The following is a 25,955-nucleotide window of genomic DNA, read 5'->3' on the forward strand; positions in this document are numbered from 1 at the left end:
CAAAAGTGATCTGGGCTCCTGGCCACCAGGGTCTACGAGGCAATGAGGCCGCTGATGCGGCCACCCGAGCGCTCACACACCGGGCTCCTCATCCTAGCTCTCATGGCTCAGAAGCTCATAAACCGCTTCTGCGGTTCCGCGAAATCCTAATTTATTATTGCGATAGCCACCGTCTCTACCCGGCACCTGCCAAGGGGCTGAGTAAGGCGGAGGAGCGAACTCTGCGGCACCTGCAGACAGGAACCCTACTCTGTCCTGCAATAGCAAAACACTTCGATCCGAACACAGATGGGCGCTGCCCGCACTGTGGAGAGATCTGCGATGTCTTTCACATGGTGTGGGCATGTACTCAGAATCCTCACCTTCCCCCCTCCCCCACCCCCACCCGAGAGGCATGGGAGACTGCCCTCCTCAACTGCTCCACACTGGAGTCCCAAAGGGATCTGGTCAAGCGGGCGCGAGACGGGGCCTCGTCATGCGGTGTCCCGGACTAAGGATACCGACCATGCAGCAGGGGTCTTTTTTTTTACCCTCAAGCTTTCTTTGATTAAAGGTATTCACCACCACCACCACCTGAGTGCGAGACGAGCATGTTAACCACTCCGCCATGCCAGCTCGATGGTTTGGAATGAACAAAGGCGCCTCTTGTGAATACGGTGTCTTCGTTCACTCCCATCTTCCCCCCTTCCCGTTACGGCGAGGTTTAGGTGTTTACCCAGATATGCGAGACAGATACATTTCCTTTCCTCAAAAAAGAATTTACCGGCGAGCAAGGCGTACAACCGAACGGGCGACGGCGTTCTATGGATTTCCTGGCAGTGTTGCCAGACGCTGTCGCGTTTCATTCTTAGATGCGGAGCAGGGTTGCCGTTGCGAATTTTTCAAAAAGAGCCAGAACTGAAGCTAAAAGTAGCCAAAAGTAGCCACGCCACCTGATCTTGGCGCCAAATTTGTAGCCAAGTAGAAAAGAACCATTATTATAAGCAGCTTTTATTAATAAACAATAAATAATATCATTTTGAATCGACACAAAAACACAGAGTAAATAAAGAGCACAAAATTTTGGGCCTCTTGCTCGGCCTTCAAGTATCAGGTACGTTGCAAATAAATAAAAGTTCAGTCCGCGTAGTTTACCTAGAGTAGACAGTGTTCTTGCCGGAGTAATTTTGGCACATTCTATTAAACAACTCAGCAGGAACGTTAAACGATGATGCTGTTTTTTCTTGGAGTCGTAGCCCAAATTTGATTCGCAGGATCGCCATAAGCAAGTCCAGCTTCATTTCGTTACGGATCTCTGTTTTCGTCAAGTTCACGAAAGAGAACACGCGCTCTGCATCAGTATTAGAAATTGGAAGGGTCAAAAGTTTCAGTGCTCCTTTCGCCAGGTGTTGAAAAGGGCATTCGCCGCAAGCGTCCTTGTACGATGCCGCTGCGTGCCAGAAAGTCAAACATGTTGCGCGATCAAGTGCACCGCTAATTCTCTGCTGCTGGCGTATTTCAGACTCCAGTTCGTTGGAGGAATATTAGCGTCGAGGACGCGCGCGCGCATCAAGGCGACCAGGACAGCAATGAGGACAGCAAAGCTTGGAAATAAATGTTCTTTTCTGTTCTTCCTTGCTATTGTATATGCAATTGCAAAACAAAAAAGGCTAGTAAATGCGCCAAATAGAAGTTCAAAGTAGCCAGAAAGTAGCCGAGGAGCCAGCGTGAAATTTTCATCGCCAGACGTGGTCGAAAAGTAGACAATTTGGCGCAAAGTAGCCACCAACGGCAACCCTGATGCGGAGCCTAACATCTTGACAAGGCATCGGGGACACAAGCAGCAACACCGCGCTTAAGGCTTTCGCCTCACCGCACTTTAGGTCAACAAAGTGCCCCACTGAATTTTTGTACAAGCATTAACAAGAAAACAACTACAAATTATATTTTCAGTGTGCAAGTATTGATTGACATTTGACAAATTTACATATTCAAGGCATTCGCGCATGAACAAAACCATAACATAAAATAACACTAAATACCACAATACAAGCAAACGCGCTACAGTACATGATGCAGTCAGCAAAAATTCAGGGGGCACTTTGAATGTCTAAAGTGTGTAGAGGCGAAAGCGTTTTCCGCACCGCTTTGCCTATATGACACTGGTGCCGTCACCACTGGATGACGTCACATATAATTGATGACGAAGTAATCACAAATTGCTAATTAGTGGCTAATCATTGATTAATGACTAAATACAAATCAACTGCTAAGTGATGACGTTTAAGCTTCGGCTTTAGGAGTGGAACGCGACAGCGTGTTGTAGCGCTGCCAGGCAGTCCACGGACCACCACTCGTTCGACGCGATGCCTTCCCCTTTGAACGCAACGCTTTTTGAGGAAAGGAAATGGCGCAGTAATTCTTTGTCATCTCGGTGGACACCCGAACCGCACCGTACAGGAAGGGAGGGAGTGGGAGTTAAAGAAGAAAGGGAAAGAGGGGCCGTAATAAAGAAACTGAAAATTGTATTTGAGAAGAGCAAATTACGCAGTAATTTTCTCTTCTCAAATACAATTTTCCAATACAATCCGAAGCGTGGCCTTGTGGTAGAGCATCCGCCTCGCATTCGGGAGGTGCTGGGTTCGATCCCCAGTGTCGCCGGGTACCCACCGGTTACTTTAATGGGTACAAGATTTCCCCTGGCCTGGTGCTCGGCTCTTCTAGGGTGAAATGCTTGGGAAAAGGGTCTTAGACCAAACAGTTGCCTTGGCGGATGAGTGATAAGTTCCCCTGCCAAGCAACCATAAGTCCGCCTCGTGCGGCATAAGCCCAATTTGTGGCCCTTTTTTTTCCCCCATGATATGCCACCCGTCCGGACATATCAGCCAAATGCAGAAGGGGCGGGATTGGCTGTGAGCGCACACCAACCCTCGAACCCCGTTACTGAAAAGGCTCTCATGCTGGCAGGGTTTCGCTTTGTCTACACGACTCTGCCCACAGTGACGGGATTTGAAGGCGCAGGCTCCTTCCCCAAGCAATGCAGCCCTAGTAAGCCGAGCACCAGGCCGGGCCATAGCTTGTACTCATTTTGAGAAAACCGGTGGGTACCCGACCGGTGGCGGGAGTCGAACCCACCACCTACCGAAGCCGAGGCGGGCGCTCTGCCACGAGGCCACGACTGCGGTCTCGCATATCTCGGTGGACACCTGTCAAAACGCGGACACCTCTGCCGACACGGCTGTCGACACGGCTGCTAACGACAGTATGAGGCATTAAAGGCTTTCGCCTTAATGCACGTAAGCAGGAAACATTTCGGTGAGGGGTGCTCTTTCTAGGTGCTTAGGCGGTACCAAAGGTTGCTTACTCGCTCCGCTATTCTGCTCACAAACTCCCTGATGACGTCGTCTAAGCTTAGGAGCGCTGTTCTTTCTTTGTGTATATGCAAATTCAAATATGCGATAACGTCTTTTGAGTCGTTCGGTTGCGTAAATACGTTTTTAGTCTGCGCAGAGCACTAAGAGAGCGTTCCCCAAAAGCGACAGACGCTGGTATGGAGTGAGTGAAAACTTTATTGTATGTTTCAAGGGATTCGCGGTTGTGAAGTCTCCGTCGTCTTCCCTGGCGCTGGCGACTTGAGGCTTCTCGTCAGCAAGGGTGGGCCCCTATTCCAAGGCTCCACTGAGTCGTGCTGCATCAGTCGCGTGCTGCACTAAGGCCCTTTGGGTCGCGAGCTCGTCGCTGGTGAGCCGACTCTCCCATTGCTCCTAACTCGGGTGATCCTGTTGGTGGAATGCTTTGTTGCGTTCGCATTCCCACGTGATATGATAAAGTGTAGGTGTGGCATCGCACCAAGGGCAGGTGGCTCTGTATTGTGTCGGGAACATCTTATTAAGTATGTGTAGGTTAGGAAAGGAGTTGGTCTGTAATCTGCGCCAGCCGGCCGCTTCCTCCTTTGTTAGGGCTTTCTGTGGTGGTGGATATCTAATTCTAACTCCCCTATGCAAGTGCAAGGTCTCTGCGTATCCCCCCTCGCAAGCCTGTAGGCGGAGCTCCGGAGCATTTGACTGCCCTGCTCGGAATGCGTTACCTCGAGCTAGGCTGTCTGCCCTTTCGTTCCCCACTATGCCCGCGTGGCCCGGGATCCAAATTAGGTTATGCCTGGGTTTCTCCTCGGCGGAGGTTACCCCGCTGAGTATTTTAAGGGCTGTTCTGCTGATCCTGCCCCTCGTGTAATTCCTAGACGTCTCCTTCGAGTCCGTCAGTATGTTGAGAGATCGGCCCGTTCTGTAGCCTTTTGCTGCCGCCAGCGCAACGGCAATCTCTTCGGCCTCCGCTGTGCCTCCGACCTTTGCCGTGGCACACGTGATCATATTTCCTTCCTTGTTTACCACTACGGTCGCGGCTACGCGTTCTCTCTCGCCCAGATATACGGCAGCGTCTGTGTATACGGTGTTGTCTAACTGGGCTAGCGTTCTCTCCACGTACTCGGCCCTCGCTTTTCGTCTGTTTTCGTGAAGATTTGGGTCCATATTTTTCGGCAATGGTCCTACGTTAATGGTTTTCCTAAGGTGGTCCGGTACGTCCGCGTATATGTCTACCAGTCCGCTCGTGTCCCGACCCAACCTTCTTAGCAGCGCTCGTCCCGTGGGGGTGCCTCTGAGTCTCGTGGTTTGTGTTTCCAGCAGAGCTTCGGCGAGTTCGCTGAAGGTGTTGCTGATGCCTAGCTGGAGCAACTTTTCGTTCGATGTGTACTTGGGTAGGTGCAGAGCAGTCCTGTACGCCTTTCTGAGAATGATGTCGGCTTGCTCTCTTTTCGCCTTGGTCGTCGCGTGGTACGGCAGGGAGTACGTGACTCGGCTGACAATTAGGCTGTTAACTAGCTTGAGAGTGTCTTCTTCTCTCATTCCATATCTCTTTTGGGAGAGACTGTTGATCATACGGCCCACCTGCTCTGCCGCCTTACTCAGCAGGCTGATGGTGTGGCTGCATTTCCGGCTTCCTTGCAACCGCATGCCCAGGATCCTTATCATGTTCTTTTCCGGGATGTTGTGTCCCTCGAGAAGGACCTCCAATGTCGCTTGGGTGGTATGCTTGCCGACCCTGAGGAGTTCCGACTTCTCCGTCGAGCATCTTAGGCCCCTCTCTCTGGTGTAAGTTTCTACGCAAGTTGCTGCTTCCTGTATGGATGGATGGAAAAACTTTATTTTCGTCAGAGAGCATGTGTGGACGATTCCGTGTTAGATGGCCATCAACCCGTGGCTGACGGCGACCTGGGTGGCCCACTCCACGGCCCTGGTCTGGACGACCGGGTCTGAGCTGGCCAGCACGGCCTCCCACTGCTCGAGGGAAGGATCACGCATAATGTCCGCCGGTGGCGGTGCTATGCTACAGCTCCATAATACGTGGTCATAGGTTGCCAATTCGTGACACCATTTGCACTCCGGCTGAATGTCCGGGTAGATTTTGCTCAACACGTATGGGTTGAAGAAACATCTGGTCTGCAATCGGCGCCAGACGCATTCCTGCGCCTTCACCAATTGCTTGTCCGGGGGTGGGTAAATCCTCCGGTTAAGTCTGAAATGAGTAGTAATGTCATGAAAGGATACCAGCCCATCTCTCGTGGACCTTCCCGGGACGTCCGGCTCACCTACTCGGCTGACGAAACCTCGAGCATTCATGTGAGCCGTCTCGTTCCCAGGGTTCCCAGAGTGTGCAGGTACCCAGACAATTTCCGCCTCCGTAATCCCTCGCTCCGTGGCCCGATTCAACAACCGCGCCGCTGTGACAGATATTCTGCCCCTCGCCAAATTTCGGATGGCTGTTTTTGAATCGCTGAAGATCAGGTCAGCATTACTACTAGTCATAGCTAGTGCTATTGCCGCTTCCTCTGCAGTTTCTGGGGAGCGGGTTTTGACTGATCCAGAGGCGATCAAGTGGCCCCGCCCGTCCACCACCGCAATTGCAAATGCATCCTTGTTCTTATACTCGGCGACATCTACATAGACTGCCCCGTCGTACTTCCCGTACTTAGCATGTAAAGCTTTGGCTCTTGCCTTCCTGCGGTCCTCGTGATGTATTGGATGCATGTTCTTGGGCAAAGGTTTTATGTACAAGCCCTTGTGCATTTCCCGCCTCACCTGAATTTTCGTGTCACCGGCTGGAACGTCAACTCCAATGCCGAACCTTTCCAATATGTCCCTCCCTGCTTTTGTTTTTGAAAGCCTACCGAGCTGCATAACCAAGTGCGCCTCCCGTAGTTCTTCTAGGGTGTTGTGCACCCCTAATCCCAGCAGCCTTTCGGTAGACGCATTCTGAGGCAACCCGAGGGCCGCTTTATACGCCTGCCTAATCATAGCCTCCACCTTTCCTTTTTCCGCCGCGTCCAGCTTCAAATAAGGCGTCGCATACACTATTCTACTGAGCACAAATGCCTGCACTAGCTTACACAAGTCTTTTTCCTTAACACCTCTCTTACGATTGGCGATTCTCCTCATTAGTCGCACGGTAGCATTGACCGTATTTTTAAGCCTTTGCAATGACTCGCTATTCTTCCTGTTAGTCTGCAGATACATACCCAGGATCCTGATCGTTTGGACCTCAGCGACCGGTACTCCCCCCACTCTCACCTCTAAAGGTGGTGGCGGCACATAGTGCCTCGCATGTATCCCTCTTGGTTTATCCCTCAGCACAAAAAGCTCGGACTTGGGCTGAGAACACGAGAGTCCTGCTTCCCCTGCTAGCTCCTCCACAATATCCACCGCCTGTTGTAGAGTTTCTTCCAACTGTGCGTCACTGCCTCTTGTTACCCATAGAGTAATGTCATCCGCATAAAATGTATGTTTAAGTCCCGATATCCCTTGCAGCCTGGGTGGTATCTTGATCAGGGCGAGATTAAATAGGAAGGGCGATAATACCGACCCTTGCGGTGTCCCCCTGCCCCCCAATGGTAAGGGATCCGATTTCATTTCTCCGACTACAATCTCCGCAGTCCTACCCTCCAGAAACGATCTGATGTACCGGAAGGTTCTACCCCCCGGTCCTATGTCCGATAGGTTCCTCAATATTGCCTCATGGGTAACATTGCACAAAGGCCTTAGTGAGGTCGAGCCCCAAGATAGCCTTGGTGCCCGTGCCGTACCCAGGATCAACCACGTCTTTTTTGAGCTGTAACAGGACATCCTGCGTCGATAAATTAGCCCTGAAGCCAATCATTGTTTCAGGTATCAACTCATTGTCCTCTACATAACCCTGAAGCCTGTTCAGGACTACATGCTCCATCAATTTGGCCAAGCACGACGTTAGCGAGATGGGACGCAGATTCTCAATGCAGAGCTTCTTCCCTGCTTTAGGAATAAATGTAATCCTAGCATGCTTCCACTCTGGCGGAATCTCCCCGGCCGCCCAAAATTTATTCATTAAATTCGTGAGTGCCCCCACTGACTTGAAATCCAGGTTCCTCAGCATTTTATTAGTAACCCCGTCCGGACCCGCTGCTGACGTGGTACGAAGCTGGCCCATTGCAAACTCTACCTCCGCCACCGTAAAGTCTGCATCCAATTCAAGGTTTTCCTCCCCCGAATAATCCGGCAAGCAACCGCCCGCCTCTCTGTTTATGTAACGACTTCGGAGTTCATGTATAAATTCCCCAATCGTGCCTTGATACCGATGCACTAACCTAGCCATTTGCCCCTTCTGCGCAGATTTGGTTGCCGCCGGGTCTAAAAGGTGCCTCAACAACTGCCATGTTTTTTTGCATCCGAATTGCCCATTCATCCGGTCACAAATCTGCCCCCACTGTTTGCACTGCAACTCCAATGTGTACGTTTCGATTTCTCGTTCTAGCTTGGCCATCTTCCTACGGAGGACACCATTATGCCTTTGTTTCCTCCACCTCCGAAGGAGACTCGCATGTGCTTCCCACATGTGTAACAATCTAGAGTCAGCCGTAAAGCCCTCCTCCTCCGTCGGAACCTCTTCTGTGGTACTCTTCACGGCCTGCTTGAGTGTGACAATCCAGGCTCCTAAGTCCTCGATTTCCCCGTTCACTGTGTCATTCCTGTATTGCCGAAATCGGTCCCAGTCCGTCACTCGAGTTCCTTTCACCGTGTCTTTGTGCTTAGCAGCACTAAATATCGTGGAAAGGATATAGTGATCACTTCCAAGTGGCTGTCCCGTGTTTACCCACTTTGCATCCCTGATACCATTCACAAATGTGAGGTCTGGAGAGGTGTCTATGCTCACGCTGTTGCCTATCCTGGTATGATCTAGCGGGTTGTTCAAGATCGTCCATCGCAGGTCCTGGGCAACCTGCCAAAGCTTATTTCCCTTCGGGCTGGCTCGGATGTAGCCCCACTCCGGATGAGGCGCATTGAAATCTCCCACCACGATGAGTTGAGACCTAGCCGCTAGCCGTTGCGTCTTTATCAGAAGGTCTGGCAAGCCCACCCCCTTATCTTTTGGAGAAGAGTACACATTAAGAACAAATAGACTCTTATCGTCCTTTCTTTTGGGCAAAATCTCCAGCAGGACGTAGTCCTCCCTGCTGCTATCTATGGTATGCTGAATCACTGTGGTGTTGCGATGGACTAACACGGCCGTGAAGACGCTCGATACGCCCCCTCGATCAATCTCTGGTGGTGTAAATGTCTTAAATCCCGGTAATTTCACCGAGCCGCTAGCCTCCTGCAAAGCTATAATGTCCGGCTTACTATCCAGATTTTGTATGTGCAACTGCAGGTTCCCCGCTTGCGACGGAAGCCCTTGCAGTTCCACTGCCAAACCTCAATTTGCTGGCGAGGGGCCATGGTGAGGCCCTAGGTTCACTAACATCGGCGCTTGGCCGACTACGGGAGGCAATCTAACCTCTAGCATAGCATTTAGCTGTTTAAACATGTCCATTACCTGGGTCTGGAAACCCCGCATGTCATTGGTGAAGGCGTCAAGACGCTGCTCAATGTTGCCTAGTCTAGCTTCTATCCTGTCGACCCGGCCTTCCAACCTATCTTGTCTTTCTTCCAGTTTTCCTACTCTCTCCGCAAGGGTAAGCATGTCCCTCTTAAGACAAGTGACTTTAAATACTGGCTGCGGCGTGTCCGCCGCCGAAGTTTCTGCTACTCTCTTTGCCTGAGCTCCCTCATCTGCCGGAGGTGGCCTTTTGACCGCCCCCGATTCTCCATTTTCTCCACTTCCATAGCTGTGTTATCGTCCACGCGAGAAACGTTCGCCTGCGCCGCTTGCTGTGGGGCCTGGGCCAACGGCGTCTGTACCCTTTCTACTCTGCCGGTTTTAAGCGCGCGTTCCATCTCTGCTATCCTAGCTTCCATCTTTTTGATAGTTTCGGCCTGCTGCAGCACCTGCCTTTGTAGCTCCTTCTCTCGAGCAGTCTCATTTTGGGAGCCCGCGTTGGGCCAGCTCACCTTTTTCCTCGTGGCACTTGGGCTTCGTCCATGACCGGAACCTTGCCCTCCTCCTTTGCCAGGCTCGGGTCCGGGCAGTGGCGGGAAGGAAGCTGACCGGTCCCTGCTCTTGCTATCGCCTCTCACACCGCTAGATGACCGCTTCCTGGGCCTCGAACGTCGCTCCTCCTTGCCAGTTTGGCTCTTGTCCTCGTTGCTCTGCTGCAGACCCATCGGCTGCTGACGGGCTAGGCGAAACTTGCAGTTCCGACTTCCCGTGCTGTGCGCCCCATGACACACGATGCAGTCCGGCGTGCAGGTCAGCGACTCTCCCTCCGGTGGTGCAGGATGTTCTTTCCCGCAGCGGCGACACAAATTAGTCTTCGGACGATAGCAAACGTCCGCCCGATGTCCCACTCGTCTGCAGTTATAGCAGGTCTCGACTAACTCTCTATATGGGATCACAGCGTACAGACAGTTCCAATAGATGACTTGCCGGGGAACGCGCTTCCCCCCGAACGTGATCTGAATCGCCTTTGACTTGCCCAAAGGTCTGGCATCCAAAATTTTCATGTCTTCATTCCTCTTCAAGAATCCTGCGCGAATTTCTGCCAGTGGGCATCCGTTGTACGCATTGTAAATTACTCCGCGCACAGAGTTCTCCGGCGCCGCCACGTACGCCGAAACCTCAAGGTCACGACCGCCCAGCTTGAGCGTCTTGACATTCGCATATGCCCCACTACGATTCATGCACGGCGTGCTCACCGTCATCGTGTTGTTTGTCTCATTCACCCGCACCAGGTCTTCTTCCACCGCAGTCGCGTTCGTCAGCTTCGCTGCCGCTCTCAGGGCACATCCGAGCTCCCTCGGCGTCACTATGCTCAAGTCCCAATTCTTGGGCCGGCACACAACCTTGAAATCCTTGGCTGGCATCTTCAGAAACGGTCCCCGTTTCTTCCACACCGGCGCTTTCCCCCGCTTGACTTGGGCTGCTCCGTGCGTCGGACGCCCGTCGCTGCCCGCCTGTTTCTCGGTAGGCCTACTCTCGGAGTGGTCCCCGTACACAGTCTTCTTGAAGCGATCTTGCGCCTTCAAAACCCAGGCCCATTCTCCCGCCTCGAATTCTTCGGGCGTTATAGATTCTCCCTCAACGGAGTACTCCATCATCTTTAGCCTCGCAAAGGCCCACAACCACAAGGCACGGCCCTTGTGCGTCGGCCCTTGTGAGCCGCAGGCGTCGGCTCGGCCTACAGATTAGGCCTAATTTCGCCGCACCGTGGTCGAGTACAAATCGTGAAGAAAATCCCTAAAAGGGGGAACACTTGCCAAAATATGGTGTCCACAGGCACAGGGCAACTTCCTGCAGACGATCCCACAAAAAGCAAGACCAAGGCACAGCGCGTTCCACCGAAAAACGGTCTCAAGGCCGGAGCTCATGCGGAACACGTCCGCACAGCGTCCGCTCGGGTGTCAACCCCCGCTGCTTCCTGTAGTTTTTCTTGCTTCTCCCCGAGTGATCCTTGGGTGACCCATATCGTGATGTCGTCGGCGTACATCGCGTGTTGGATGCCCTGGATCTCCTTGAGCCGTCTTGAAAGTCCAATCATTGCCACGTTGAAGAGGATGGGCGATATGACGGATCCTTGGGGTGGCCTTTGCACGGGGTGGGGAAGACGTCGCTTCTCAGCTCGCCCAGCCCCACGGTCGCCTCAAGAGGCTCCCGATCAGCGACCCGTTCCGTGTTAAAAACGCCCAAGAGGTTGTTAGGTTTCTGCATGAAAATAGAACAAAGGCGTTGAATGGCTTTTCCATCGATATTAAAGACCTGCTCTATTCCATACCTCATGACGTCCTCATAAGACGTGTGCGTGAAGCCATTGACAGTCACGGCGTGGTATCCTTTCAAAATGCGTGCGGCATCACTGTGGACGGGTTTATTGAGCTGCTTTGTACCTACCTGAAATCAACTGTAACCGATTGGAATGGCTCCCGGTTTATCCAAAAGCAGGGGATTTGTATAGGCTCATGCATTGCCCCCATTTTGAGCGACCTTTTCTTAGCTATGCATGACAGGTCTTTGAATGACAAGCTTCGAAACAAGCTTCAAAACTCAAGCTTCAAGCTTCAGGCTTCAATGGACAAGCTTCAAAACTAACGTGCTCATAAAATTTTCCGTTACGTTGATGACTATCTGATCTTGTTAGATTGCAACACTGACGTTTTCACTTCAGAAGGAGCCAAAGTTCTTCAAGTTTTTTCGGATACGGTTTCACCCCTCGAACTTACGCATGAATGGCCGGAAAAAAACGCAATTCGGTTTCTAGAGCTACAGTTAGTTTTCTCAAAAAATCACGTGTGCTGGTCTTTTGATCCAAGAGCCAACAAGGCCATCCTCTGTTACGATTCAGCTCACTCGAAACTGGTAAAAAGAAACATTGTAAGATCAACCTTCATAAGTTCTCCCACAAAATGCTGTGAGCATTTCTTGACAGACTGCTGACAGACAGACAGGTTTTAGGCCAACGCATTCGGGATACCCGCAGCCCCTCCTCACATCGGTAGCGGAAAAACTCCTGAAAAGCTTGAAGTGCGGACGTAGTAACTCGGATGAAACGCAGCAGCGGGAAAAAAGGGTTGCTGTCATTCCATATCTTCACCAATTGTCGCACAATCTCAAGAAAATCGGTAAAAGAGCAGGCGTAGAAGTTGTTTTTTCTGCCCCGTCGCGCCTCTCGAGCCTCTGTAACAAAGTCAATAAGACAAAAAAGAGAAGAGGCTGTGCTGTTCGGCACCTGAATCCCTTTGTTGCGTGTGAAGAGGGCGTTGTGTATAGGATTCCGTTGACCTGTGGCAAGGCCTACATAGGCCAAACGGGAAGATGCCTCAGCGAAAGGTTAATGGAGCACAGCAACGATTTATCAGGTTCCTCACAACGAAACCTACCCGCCCACTGTCAGGGATGTGACAGCAAAAAGAAATGTGTTCCCCGTTTCAAAAGAACATCTGTGCTAAAAAAGCATAAAAACCAGTTGACGCGCGAAATTGTTGAAGCTGCCTACATCAGGAAGTCTAGGGAAGGTTGTGTTAGCACTCCTTTAATCTCCCTGTCCGAAAAAGAAGTCTCCTTTCTTTCTGGTTTTATTTGATTTCATCCGGTTTTAGTGGCATCTTTTACATGCTTTCTGACGTTAATATCGTGTTAGTTGTTGGCGTTCATCCTTAGTTAACCTTTTTGGCAGTTGTTTTCGCCATTTCACCTAACAACCTGCGCTTCCTCGGTTTGTTATCTCATCGTGTTGTAGCATTGTCATTCCTGTGTTTTTAGCTTTTTGCTTGTGTTTTCTTCAGACCTTCATGCACCCTCAGCCCTGTTGTTCCATGCTTTGTACATGTCTTTCACCGGTTTTTAGTCTTTTCTTTGTTAGCACTCATGCTCGTTGTAACCTTGATAACCCGGGAAAAAGTGATAAATTACTCGTTCGCGCTCTCATTGTGTTGTGCTTAGATAAATTCCCCAGGTGGGCGCTTCTGTGGCGTGTGTATTTAAGAGCGGGGCCTTGGGCATTCTTGAAATAAAGTGGATAGTTCAGCGCTCTGTCCTGTCTGCCTTCTGTCTTTTCCTAAACATGTTCGCGCTGCTTAAATCGTGTGAAGAAGTAAGCCGCCTTTCCTCCCTCCTAAGCACCCCCGCCCCCTCCATGCCCCCTAAACCCGCACCCGCTGTCATTAACTCGACCCCATCATCCACAGACACCTCGAGCACCCCTCCCGCAAAGAAACAACGCACCACAGACGCCACACCCCCTCCCGTGCCCTTAGAAATAGACGCTAAATTAGCAGTACTGGAAGCCAAATTTGACCACAAACTAAAAGAGCTAGACGCACACCTCGAGGCCAGATTCAATCACCTTGCCGCCACCCTCACCGAAAAACTTGAGCAGCGCATGGACGCTATGCTTACCAAGATGATGGAGCTCTTGGAACAGAATCTTAACCATCGCTTCAACCAACTTCAAACCCCCTCCACTCCCCCCATCCTTCCTCCGCAAGCACAAACCACCTATCCTGAGCCACACACACCAATTGACACCCGTCTTACTTCCATCCTCAATCCCCCCACCACCCAATATGGCGGGGGGGAACACTAATTATCTACCCATTTTAACTTGGGACTGCCGCGGCTTCCGGGCAAAGCGCGTGCCTCTGCAACTTCTCCTTCCCACCATCACACCCACGCCCCACATACTACTTCTACAGGAGATTGCCCACCGGGCAACCCTCCCCTGCTACACATCTACACACTCGGATACCACTAACACACCTAGGGCGTCCACACTCATCCACCGCAGCCTCACCTACAAAACTCATCACATCACGTCTGAGACGCCGTGCGCGATCACAGAACTTATACATCAAACATATTCACTTCCTTCTATATTTAAAGCAAACATATACCACCCCCCGTCCCTGCCGATGACCCCGCTAGAATCACTTCTCCGAAAGCTACACGATCTAGCAGGGAAACATCCCCTACTCATCGGTGGGGACTTCAACAGTCAGCATACTGACAGAGGATACACAACCACGACACATCGAGATCGCAGGCTCTGGCTGCTCTTGCAGAACCCCCAACTCACTGTGCACAACACGTTTCAGACGACTACGCGGATCGGCAACAGTGTCAGAATGGACACCAGTCCTGACCTGACGCTGAGCCGCTGTATCCGCGGCGTTACCTGGAGCAGAACACAACATACACTGGGCAGTGATAATTACATTTTAGAAATCACTGTCCCGTACAAACCACCCCGTCACGCAAATACAATAGACAAACTCATTAACTGGGATGCATTTCGCGCTGCACGCACCGCCCTGCCAGACACTCCCATCGCAGACATCAACGAATGGGTGAAGTCACTCAAGCATGACGTTCACCGCAACACGCGAGACATTGGAACTACAACCGAAACACCTACCCTTGACACACACCTATCCCACCTCTTGGAGGCTTATCACAGCATCCTAGAACGCTGGAAAGGCAAGAAACACAACAGAACCCTTAAGAAGCGGCTGGCCGCGCTGCAGACACAAATGCAACAGCACTCTGACGAGCTCTGCCGATCCAACTGGGGACAGATATGTGACGGCATCGCCGGAAACCTCTCCAGCAAACGCGCATGGCAACTCGTCCGACACCTCATTGACCCCACGCGCACCAAATCAGCAACACAGCACCACGTGACACGCCTTCCACATGAACACATTGACGATCCCGACACCCTTCTAGATACACTTCAAACAATGTAGACATCTCCAGGCGGCCCCATACCTCTACCGCACTACACAGGACAAGCAAATCCAACACTCGACACCGACATCACGGAGACAGAAGTCAGAGCGGCCCTCCTGACTTTCCGCGCCAACTCCGCACCTGGTGCAGACCAAATCACAAACTCCATGCTCCGTAACCTGGATGACCAATCGATCACCCACATTACGAAATACTTCAACCAGTGCTGGAGGGAGGGTAACCTCCCGCAGTCCTGGCGCCACGCGGAGGTAATATTCATACCTAAACCCAACAAACCACTTACACTTCAAAACCTTCGCCTGATTTCGCTAACCTCATGCCTCGGGAAGCTCCTAGAGCATGTTGTGTTAGCGAGACTCACAAGTCACATGGCGAACAACAATCTTTACCCGCATAGCATGGTAGGATTTCGCCCCCATTATCCGGACAGGACGCCAAGCTGCAACTCTCACACGAAATTTTCGACCCTCTTCTTCCGGGTCACGTCAAGGCAGTCTTAGATTTGGATATCTCCAAAGCTTTTGATCGCATTGAACATCAGGCGATCATGACTGCTCTATCCCCCTTGAATGTGGGTTCGCGCACGTATGCCTACATTCAAGCATTGCTCACTGACCGCACAGCTGAGATACACTTCGGCCCTCTGTCTTCCCCCTCCTACACTCTTCAGAGTATCGGCACTCCTCAATGGTCCGTCCTTTCCCCTTTCTCTTTAACATTACCCTCATCCCCCTCGTCCGAAAATTGGCCACTATTCCCCACCTGAAGCACACACTTTGTGCCGACGATATCACCCTGTGGACCACACACGGCAGTGACGGAGACATAGAGAACACCTTACAGGAAGCAGCCACCCTCACCCAAAATTACGCACGGACCATCGGACTGTCTTGCTCCCCAGAGAAGTCCTAACTCTTCCTCATCCTGCCTAAGAACCTCCGCTGCCCCCGCTCCACCATTGTCATTGAACTGAATGGTGAACCGGTAAATGAGGTTGGAACCCTCCGTGTATTGGGCCTGCACATCCAGAACGATGGCAGAAACACCACCACCCTCAAGAAACTTCAGCAGGTTGTAGGCGCGATATCGCACCTCATCCGCAGGGTTTCAGGACGTCATAGAGGCATGAAGGAGCGCGACTTATGTCGCCTTATTCATGGCTTTGTCCTCAGCCATGTGCTGTACACTACCCATACTTACAACTATCCAAACATAACATAAACGCTTTGGATGCTCTGATTCGCAAGGCATTCAAGGTAGCACTTCACCTTCCCCTCAACACACCAGCAGACAGATTACTAGGCCATGGCCTCCTCAATACGATCGGGGAACTGGTGGAGGCCCACCGACGGGCCCAATACATAAGGCTCACACAAACCTCCACAGGTCGGTATATCCTGGACACCCTCGGAATCAAAATACCGTCCAACGACCCAACCCTCCTCGCCATCCCACGATCCCTTCACCGAGAGCTCCTCATCAGGCCGCTCCCGAGGAATATGAACCCGTTCCAGCATGAACAGCGCCGCAGAGCCCGTGCGAAGGCACTCCATCGAGCGTACGGCCCCCAGACGGACGCCCTATGGGTGGACGCTGCCTGTACGGGTGATGAAGCGACAGCGGCTGTGGTACACTCCTCTTTTTCCGCCCTCCTCACCCTACCTCTCCCTCCAGACACCTCCCCAGAAGCTGCAGAGGAAGCCGCCATTGCACTTGCTATCACCCGCACGGAAACCCGGTACATTTTAAGCGATTCTAAAACTGCGATTCTAAATTTTGCTCGAGGCCGAGTCCATGTCCCTGGTTTTGGCATACTGGACTCGCCCGATGCACCCCCGCCCCGCCAAGTGGAGCTGATATGGGTGCCCGCGCACTCCGGGAATCCCAGAAACGAGGCCGCCAACCTTTTAGCCCGAGGTTTTTTAAACCGGGCTCAGGTGGCCTCTGATCAGGGATTCACGAAGGAGCGCATGCACTCATTCAGTGAGCTGAACCTGGCGCACAGAGACTTACGTCAGCTCTACCCCTCGCCCCACCCCTCCCTTGATAACAAACACGCAACACTCTGGCGTAGACTACAGACACATACACTCCCTTCACTCCTTAACCTAGCTCATTATCATCCCTCGTTCCACACTGCGGCATGCACTCTATGTCCAGAACCCTTCGCCTCTTCCCTCTACATCATTTCCCTCTGCCCGGCGGACCCTCCCCCGCGGGACCTAGAGAACCTCAAGACCTGGGAGGACTGGGAGACCCTGCTGCGCTCGGAGAACCCGGCCGTGCAGACCATCGCCACCGGCCGTGCTGCCAGTGTTATGGACCTTCGGAACATAAACACTTGAGTGCAGTGGGGTCGTGCGGTGACCCTGGGGCGTGCCCCGAATTCTTGTGTAAATAAAGTTTTCTCTCTCTCTCTCTCTCTCTCTCTCGAATCCAGTGGACGCGCCCCCGACTGGTGCAGGGGACGCTTTCGCGTGTAGGTTCGAAGAAAGGAACAAAGAAATCAAACAAAACAAAACGAAGCCGTGTTTATATTTTAAAGGAAAGGAGCCAATGAAAGGAACGAAAACACTAGGAAAACACACACTAGGCACGCGTAAAACACAACAGATAGAATGGAGAGAGTTCACCGGCTACAAAGCGCCCCAGGTGGTGCGGGAATGCCTTGCAGATAGCACAGACGCGGGATGGCGAGTTGCGATGCGTCGCTGGCGTTGCGTCCTGGGCGGCGGTGGTAGAGAGCCAGGAGACGAGGAACGGAGCTGGATACGGGATACGCTGACGCATTCCTGTCAGCTGCCCCCAAAAAATGAGCACCAAAAATGAGCAGGAAAACTGTAGCCAGGTTCTCTCGACGGCGTTCCGCAAACACCGTAGACTTGTTCAGCCTATCCCAGGCAACCGTGGCAGCAAAGTGGCGATCGCAGTAGGCCTGCGTCGTTTATTCAAGGGAGGTCCACGGCAGCACAGACCCGAAGTCTGACGGCTGCCACCTCCACGCTTGAATGAGGCTTAATGATCTTGCGTCGATGATCCAAGGGAAGTCATTGGCAGCTCGGATCCAACGTCCGACAGCTGCTACTTGCGCGCTTGAACCCGGACTCGATGGTCTTGATTCGATGTTTCGAGGGAAGACACCGGCAGCTCGAACCCAACGTCCGACCGCTGCCACTTCCACGCTTGAACGACCAGACCTGTGCTGCGATGTCTTCTTCAACACCTCGGTTAGCTGACACGTAGCTCTGCGCTCCTCGTGCTTGCCTCGCGCACACCACTCGCACGCGCACACGCGCAACGCGGAGCTGGCACGCACGGCGCTCTGATGTCCGACGCACCACTGCCGACATGGCGCGTTCCAAACATCCCTCCACAGTGTGGTGTGCGCATCACAGTGATGTATAAGTTCTGTGATCACGCGGGGAAGTGCGTGGTGGTGGAGGGAACGAACTTGAGTATCTGTTCTCGCTTCGGCGAGCGCGGCTTCGGCCGCTTCTTTTTGAGCAGCGTCCGCTCCGGCGGACGCGGTTGTTGCTGCGACGCGCGTCTTTTCTTTCCTTTTTCTCTTTCCTGTGATCTTTTAACTCTCCTCTATCTGCACGTGGCAGCGGTGGTGGCTTGGCTCGAGCCAGTAGCAGGCCCGTGCAATTTCTTCTTCATCCTTCTCTCAGTCACAACAACAACACAACAGGGCGTCTCAGACGTGGTGTGATGAGTTCTGTAGGTGAGGCTGCGGTGGATGAGTGTGGACGCCCTGGGTGTGTTAGTGGTGTCTGAGTCTGTTGATGTGTAGCTGGGGAGGGTTACCCGGTGTGCAGTCTCCTGGAGAAGAAGGATGTGCGGCGTGGGTGTGATGGTGGGAAGAAGTTGCAGGGGTGTGCGCTTTGCCCGCAAGCCGCGGCAGTTCCAAGTTAAAATGGGGAGATAATTAGTGCTCCCCCCGCCATATTGGATAGTGGGGGGATTGAGGAGGGTAGTAAGACGGGCGTCACTTGGTATGTGTTGCTCAGGAAAGGTGGTTTGTGCTTGCGGAGGTAGGATGGAGGGAGTGGAGGGGGTTTGAAGTTGGGCGAAGCGATTTGTAAGGCTGTGTTTCAAGAGCTCCATCATCTTGGTAAGCATAGCGTCCATGCGCTGCTCAAGTTTTTCGGTGAGGGTGGCGGCAAGATGATTGAATCTGGCCTCGACGCGGGCGTCTAGCTCTTTTAGTTTCTTGTCAAATTTGGCTTCGAGTGCTGCTAAGTTAGCGTCTGTTTCTGGGGGCACGGGAGGGGGTGTGGCGTCTGAGGTGCGCTGCTTCTTTGCAGGAGGGTTGCTCGAAGTGTCTGGGGGTGATGAGTTCGGATTAATGACAGGGGGTGCGGGTTGAGTGGGCATGGACGGAGCGAAGTGCTTAGGAGGGAGGAAAGGCGGCTTACCTCCTCACGCAAGGCCTTGAGTTCCTGGTCTCTGGGATCTACCTGGGAGGACTGGGGTGGTGGTTGATGACGGGTGGTGTTGAAGGAAGCGCGGTCTGCCCAGGTGAGACGCGAGGCGTTCTTGCTGTCATTGTGCCCGGTTGTGGAAGGAAACCGGGAAGCCGTCGAGCTGCGTCCGTTGGCTGTGCTGGGTTGATATTCAGCGAAATCGCTGAGCTCTCTTTTGATCCAAAAATAAGGCCTCGCCCTCACAGGCAAGACCTTCCAAAAATTGTTGTGTACACATCTCATTGCTCATGCTAACCATAAGCTGTCTGAACAAGCAAACGCGACCTTCTACTGCTTCGTCCTACCATAATGTACTGGACACTCGCTCTAATGTGGAAAAAAGATAATTATTGAAAAAAAATTAACTGAAATTTGGAGTGCATTCCTATAGCGTTTGAGGTTTTGAACAAGTTTATTAAGTGGATGCTGTTACTGGTGGGTGAATCGTTGCTGCTCCACCTCAGCACTTTCTGTAAAGCTATCGAAAGAGCGCGGACGTGCATATGATTAAAAAAGGGGGTGGAGAAAGAACTCTTGCTGAGAGGAAAATTGGTTAGCAAAGGAGATACTACTCGTGGTGGACGCCTCAACCTTTACGCTAAAGATGGGATGAATGACGGAGTGAATGAAAGAAGAGCCGTAGCGGAGGGCTCCGGAGTACCCGGGTTCGAACCCGGCGCCGGAGGCCGCGTTTCATGGAGGCGAAACGTAAAAGGCGCCCGTGTGCTGTGCAGTGTCAAAGCAGGTTAAAGGAATACTGACCCAAACTATTGGATCTGCTCTTTGACATGTAAACAAGACCTTCGCTGCTAAAATTGATAAATGCGACAAGCATTTTAGCGAAAAAGGCGGATAGCACGTTTTTTCGCGATTCATTGGCGTGTCGTTGCACCTGGCGGCCGCCTGTGGAAGCTGCGACTACACGTGATAACGTCATTACAACGTTACTATACTCCGTTTCATACATCATGCGCAACGCTGTGAAGGCTACGGAAGGAGTTCGCAAAAAAAAAATAAATAGAAATGTATCACTCCGCGCTGTTTTGTGGCCGTGCGGTCTAACGCGTCGCTCCGGGGAGTCGACAGGCAGTGGGGGTGCGTGGGTTCAAATCCCGGGTGATAGAACTTTTTTTTTTCGCACATTTTTTTTTTCATCGCAAGTTGAATTTCGCGTGACTTGAATGAGAAAACTCGTTTCGTTCAGAATCGCTTGAATATTATGGCGTGTTCTGAAATGAACTGCATGCATCTGTTCCTTTGATGCATACCGCGTTAATGTGAGCTGTCCGAAATTCGTTGTCAGTGAGCTCGCACCGGCTTTTGGTCACTAGTAGCGGTTTTCTTCCCGATTCTGCAGCATTGTGACTATACTTTTTATATGCAAGCTAGAGGTTTGTGCGAAAGATGACGTTCATTCGTCGGGTTTAATTAATTAGCACAGTGCTGAGTGCTCCGCCGTGGCCCGATTAACCAGTGACCGTCTGTAACTTTCGGGTCAAATTATCTTTACACACACCACCTCGATATGGCCTGTTTTCCCGTGCAGTCAGGTAAAAAGAGTTCCAAGCTGTGGGAGCGTCAAGTAAGAATGCAGAAAAAGTTGTACAACGCGTTCGCGAGAAATGGTTTATTCTGGAAACAGCCAGTGGTACTTTTTCAAGAGCCACGCTATGATATGGAGCATTGCCCATGACGACAGTGCTATTGGCCGGAATGTTTGGCAAAAACTTGTCGGTGAACCACTTCTCAAAGTAGTTGCCATCCATCTCAGAGTGGTAGTCAGCGTGGTTTCCCTTTTTGGCTCTGAAGAAGTCAGCAGTGTCTTCCACGAATCCTGTTGTTGCACTGCTCCCACCATGTACAAGAATCAAACAGGCCCATTTTCCCGAAGTCGCAGACAATCCCGTTGTTAAACTGTTCAGGAAGGCATCCTGAGATGACTTTACAGTCTTGTCCTGCCAGACGTATTCTTTTGTGTACCCTGCGTTGACCCAGGTTTCATCTAGGTAGAGGATGCACCTGTAAATGCAAAACAACCGAGTACACGAGTCAATGCTTGTATGTAAACAAACACGCTGCAGCATGGAAGTAGGCAATGCACTGCAACAAACGCACTGCTGACCCCTGTCGCACAAACAGCCGCTCAAAGACACTCGAGAAAAAGAATTATCTCAGCTTAATTGCTCCCTTGTTCGGGCTTATATTTCACGCCCAGGCGGCATTTGGTAGCCAGCTTATATTCACGGTATGTTTGCATGGGGTACTTGACTAATTCGGCAACGTTTGAAATCTCTTCACTCGCGGCGACTGCGAACTAAAATTGCCAACGTTCGCAGCAGTAGCGCCAGTAACTCGCACCACCGGAGAAACTGGCAGTGCACAGTGGGTGTCCATTCGTTCCTACGGCGACGACGAGATGGCAGTAACCATTGCAGTGCTACATTTTTGGCAGTTTTGCTGTTTTTGCTTGCCGCACCAATTGGGATTCAGCGATTTAATCTGACCCATGCAGACACGTGCACCACCGAAACGTAGCGCAAAACTGGTCGTGAAACATCACCACTACGCAAAAGGTCGGCAACAGCAACGTGGTGAAGACAATTTCTTCTATACGTGTTATCCTGAAGCAACACTCACTGTTCCGACTACGATGTTGCAAAGCTAACATCAAGCTCTATGTGAAGCCAGTCTAAACGTGCTGCGTAAGAAAATAAGCAAGGAACGACCCGTACCTGCCCTGTCCTCGGAATTCCTTGATCGCCCGCAGGTATCTGCGACGCCAGGCAATGAGGTCACTTCGCTCGGTCAGTGCAAGATTCCGATTTCTTTTATGAAATGTGAATCCGATATCCTTCGTCAACCTCCACAATGTGGTTTTCTTGAAGTTCAGCAGGTCGTCGTCCTCACTGCCAGCCTTTAGCACACTGCCCAGTGTTGGGACTTCCCTCTTCGCGTACATACTGTGCACTTTCAGACGGATGGCATGGACTCTGAAGCTGTCATTCTTGACTATTCGCGATCTTGAAATCTTCACGTCGCGAGGTCTTTTCTTCGGAGACGCCACAGGCCCGCACAGACGCTCCGCCTTGATTTTGGCAACGCTACGGGGAGATCCTCGGGTGTCGTCGCTCACAGCACTCAGTACTTCCCGAACAGACTTCTCCGGAAAACGGATCCTGGTGCGGCCGAACACATTTGCAATTACTTGCTTGGCATGCACGAACCTTCGGGAAAATGCGTACAGGAGAGCTGGCCGCGGCCGCTCAGCTGGACGCCATTTTCTCATAAGTGAAAGGGACGCGGACGGAAAGAGTAAACACGGCGGCCAGCGGGGACAGCGAAAACGTGAAATGGAAAAAGACGACAAACGCAAAATACAAAATCACAGATCTCAACCGATTCGCTCGCAATAACATCGTTTTTTGTCACGCTGATGACAAATGTATTATCCACGAAGCCTATCTGCAATGCATTTGTTAATTTTCGCTCACCACAAGCAACGCACTATTTTCTGTCACGGATGCAGGCTGCGCAAAAAAGAGCGCTAGCTTTGACAGCGTTGCACCTGATGTATGAAACGGAGTATAGAACCAACTCAGTTTCAGAGCTCTGCCCGGAGAGCTGTCCCAAGTGGCGGCCGCGCGAACTAGTGGCGCTGCGATCAAGTCTTGCTCCCTGGTACCCTCGTCGCCGCTCTGTGCGGCTCGCTGCCACTGCTGCGCCCTTTTTAAAGCGCGCTCGCGACAGCCGCTTTGTGTTGTCCGCTTCTCAGTTAATTTTAAGGCGAAAGCCTTTAATGCCTCATACTGTCGTTAGCAGCCGTGTCGGCAGATGTGTCCGTGTTTCGGCGTCGCTACTTAAATAAACTGTGTCGAGTCTGAGAATCCAACCAGGGCCTGTGGCATTTGAAATCATTTACTCATTTAGCATTTGAACTACTCATTAGCTCATAACTAGTTAGTGATGATTGGCTAGTCATGACTAGTTAGTCATTAACCAGATGTGTCTAGTTAGTCATTTACCAATCATAAGTAGTTAGCCAAGGAATAAGTCAAAACGAGCTAGTCATTAACCAGTCATCAATTAACTAGTCACGACTAGTTAGTCATTAACCAATCATGACTAGTAAGGCATGGGTTATGACCCAATTGGTCATGGCTAGCCCAACCACGTGGCCCCACAGCCGCCTCGCAAAATGACGTTGGTTCTGCCGCCTCTTGTGTGCCTATGGCTGTGCTGCCTAGGTTGCGTGGTAGGGCTTTCGCCTCGCGCACTTCAGATGGTCAAAGTGGCGCCTGAATTTTTTGTTTGTATGTTGTGACATCGGGCCTCTTCATGCCGACCTGCTTTGCACCGGGGTACAATAGCGGGTATCGGAACGATGACTCGACGGACAGTCATTTCTTCGGGCCACCGCAAGACAGCTAATCCACCACCGCTGCCACGTGCAGACAGAAGAGAGTTGAAAGCAATACATGGTAAATGAAAGGAGTGAGTGAGTGAGTGAAAACTTTATTGTATCTTTCAAGGGATTCGCGGTTGTGAAGTCTCCGTCGTCTTCTGTGGCGCTGGCGACTTGAGGCTTCTCGTCAGCAAGGGTGGGCCCCTATTCCAAGGCTCCACTGAGTCGTGCTGCATCAGTCACGTGCTGCACTAAGGCCCTTTGGGTCGCGAGCTCGCCGCTGGTGAGCCGACTCTCCCATTGCTCCGCACTCGGGTGTTCGTGTTGGTGGAATGCTTTGTTGCGTTCGCATTCCCACGTGATATGATAAAGTGTAGGTGTGGCATCGCACCAAGGGCAGGTGGCTCTGTATTGTGTCGGGAACAACTTATTAAGTATGTGTAGGTTAGGAAAGGAGTTGGTCTGTAATCTGCGCCAGCCGGTCGCTTCCTCCTTTGTTAGGGCTTTGTGTGGTGGTGGATATCTAATTCTAACTCCCCTAGGCAAGTGCAAGGTCTCTGCTCATCCCCCCTCGCAAGCCTGTCGGCGGAGCTCCGGAGCATTTGACTGCCTTGCTCGGAATGCGTTACCTCGAGCTAGGCAGTCTGCCCTTTCGTTCCCCCCTATGCCCGCGTGGCCCGGGATCCAGATTAGGTTATGCCTGGGTTTCTCCTCGGCGGAAGTTACCCCGCTGAGTATTTTAAGGGCTGTGCTGCTGATCCTGCCTCACGTGTAGTTCCTGCACGTCTCCTTCGAGTCCGTCAGTATGTTGAAAGATCGGCCCGTTCTGTAGCCTTCTGCTGCCGCCAGCGCAACGGCAATCTCTTCGGCCTCCGCTGTGCCGGCGACCTTTGCCGTGGCACACGTGATCATGTTGCCTTCCTTGTTTACCACTACCGTCGCGGCTACGCGTTCTCTCTCGCGCGGATATATGGCAGCGTCCGTGTATACGGTGTTGTCTAACTGGGCTAGCGTTCTCTCTACGTACTCAGCCCTCGCTTTTCGTCTGTTTTCGTGAAGATTGGGGTCCATGTTTTTCGGCAATGGTCCCACGTTAATGGTTTTCCTAAGGTGGTCCGGTACGTCCGCGTATCTGTCTACCAGTCCGCTCGTGTCCCGACCCAACCTTCTTGGGAGCGCTCGTCCCGTGGGGGTGCCTTTGAGTCTCGTGGTTTGCGTTCCCAGCAGAGCTTCGGCGAGCTCGTTGAAGGTGTTGCTGATGCCTAGCTGGAGCAACTTTTCGTTCGACGTGTACTTGGGTAGGTGCAGAGCAGTCCTGTACGCCTTCCTGAGAATGATGTCGGCTTGCTCTCTTTCCGCCTTGGTCGTCGCGTGATACGGCAGGGAGTACGTGACTCGGCTGACAATTAGGCTGTTGACTAGCTTTAGAGTGTCTTCTTCTCTCATTCCATATCTCTTTTGGGAAACTCTGTTGATCATACGGCCCACCTGCTCTGCCGCCTTTCTCAGCAGGCTGATTGTGTGGCTGCATTTCCGGCTTCCTTGCAACCACATGCCCAGGATCCTTATCATGTTCTTTTCCGGGATGTTCTGTCCCTCGAGAACGACCTCCAATGTCGCTTGGGTGGGATGCTTGCCGACCCTGAGGAGTTCCGACTTCTGCGTCGAGCATCTTGGGCCCCTCTCTCTGGTGTAAGTTTCGACGCAAGTTGCGCTTCCTGTACTTTTTCTTGCTTCTCCCCGAGTGATCCTTGGGTGACGCATATCCTGATGTCGTCGGCGTACATAGCGTGTTGGATGCCCTGGATCTCCTTGAGCCGTCTTGAAAGTCCAATCATTGCCACGTTGAAGAGGACGGGCGATATGACGGATCCTTGGGGTGTGCCTTTGCACGGCGTGGGGAAGACGTCGCTTCTCAGCTCGCCCAGCCCCGCGGTCGCCGTTCTGTCGCTCAGGAAGGCTCTGACGTAATCGTGCGTTCTCTTCCCGCAGTTGGTGTTGTTGATGCCCTCCATGATGGCCGCGTGGCTTACGTTGTCGAAAGCCCCGTTTATGTCGAGGGCCATGACGACGTTTTCGCCCGCCTTCGGCATCGCCTCGAGCACTTCCTCCTTGAGTTGGAGCAGCACGTCTTGCGTAGAGAGGTTGGCTCTGAACCCGTACATACTGTCCGGGTACCATTGTCTGTTTTCCATGTGCGACTGGATTCTCTTCGTGATCACTTTCTCGTACAGCTTGCCCAGGCACGACGTTAGAGATATCGGCCTGAGGTTCTCGATTTGGAGCTTCTTGCCTGGCTTCGGAATCATCACGACGACGGCGTGTTTCCACTCCGCCGGCACTCTTCCCTATTGCCAGAGCTTGTTCAGGTAGGTCGTAAGCTGATCTATTGCCTCGTCACT

General features: G+C 52.1%; 2 protein-coding genes across 2 annotated transcripts; both read right to left on the bottom strand.

The window, feature by feature from the left end:
• Positions 1-6,940: 6,940 nt before the first annotated feature.
• Positions 6,941-12,974, bottom strand: LOC149361819 (uncharacterized). Its single transcript, XM_089572837.1, has one exon. The coding sequence runs from the start codon at positions 10,539-10,541 to the stop codon at positions 9,090-9,092; it is 1,452 nt and encodes a 483-aa protein (XP_089428963.1). The 5' UTR covers positions 10,542-12,974; the 3' UTR covers positions 6,941-9,089.
• Positions 12,975-14,396: 1,422 nt separating this feature from the next.
• Positions 14,397-25,646, bottom strand: LOC149361820 (uncharacterized). The gene is made up of 4 exons (XM_089568161.1): positions 25,355-25,646; positions 21,884-22,418; positions 20,758-21,170; positions 14,397-14,404 (listed from the first exon to the last, which is right to left on the bottom strand). Exons 1-4 carry the CDS (start codon positions 25,644-25,646, stop codon positions 14,397-14,399), a joined length of 1,248 nt encoding a protein of 415 aa, XP_089424287.1.
• Positions 25,647-25,955: the final 309 nt, after the last annotated feature.

Source organism: Amblyomma mixtum, chromosome 2 (genome assembly GCF_055824585.1).
Source record: "Amblyomma mixtum isolate Tamu chromosome 2, ASM5582458v1, whole genome shotgun sequence".
Lineage (NCBI taxonomy): Eukaryota > Metazoa > Arthropoda > Arachnida > Ixodida > Ixodidae > Amblyomma > Amblyomma mixtum.

What these genes read in the sequence shown, in the direction of transcription:
- LOC149361820 (XM_089568161.1), bottom strand. Translation starts at nt 25,646, where the DNA reads ATGCCGAAGGCGGGCGAAAACGTCGTCATGGCCCTCGACATAAACGGG. An exon ending in ACGGCTCAAGGAGATCCAGG is followed by an intron (nt 22,419 to 25,354) that starts GCATCCAACACG and finishes AATGGCGTCCAG; the next exon opens with CTGAGCGGCCGCGGCCAGCT. An exon ending in GAATTCCGAGGACAGGGCAG is followed by an intron (nt 21,171 to 21,883) that starts GTACGGGTCGTT and finishes TTGCATTTACAG; the next exon opens with GTGCATCCTCTACCTAGATG.
- LOC149361819 (XM_089572837.1), bottom strand. Translation starts at nt 10,541, where the DNA reads ATGATGGAGTACTCCGTTGAGGGAGAATCTATAACGCCCGAAGAATTC.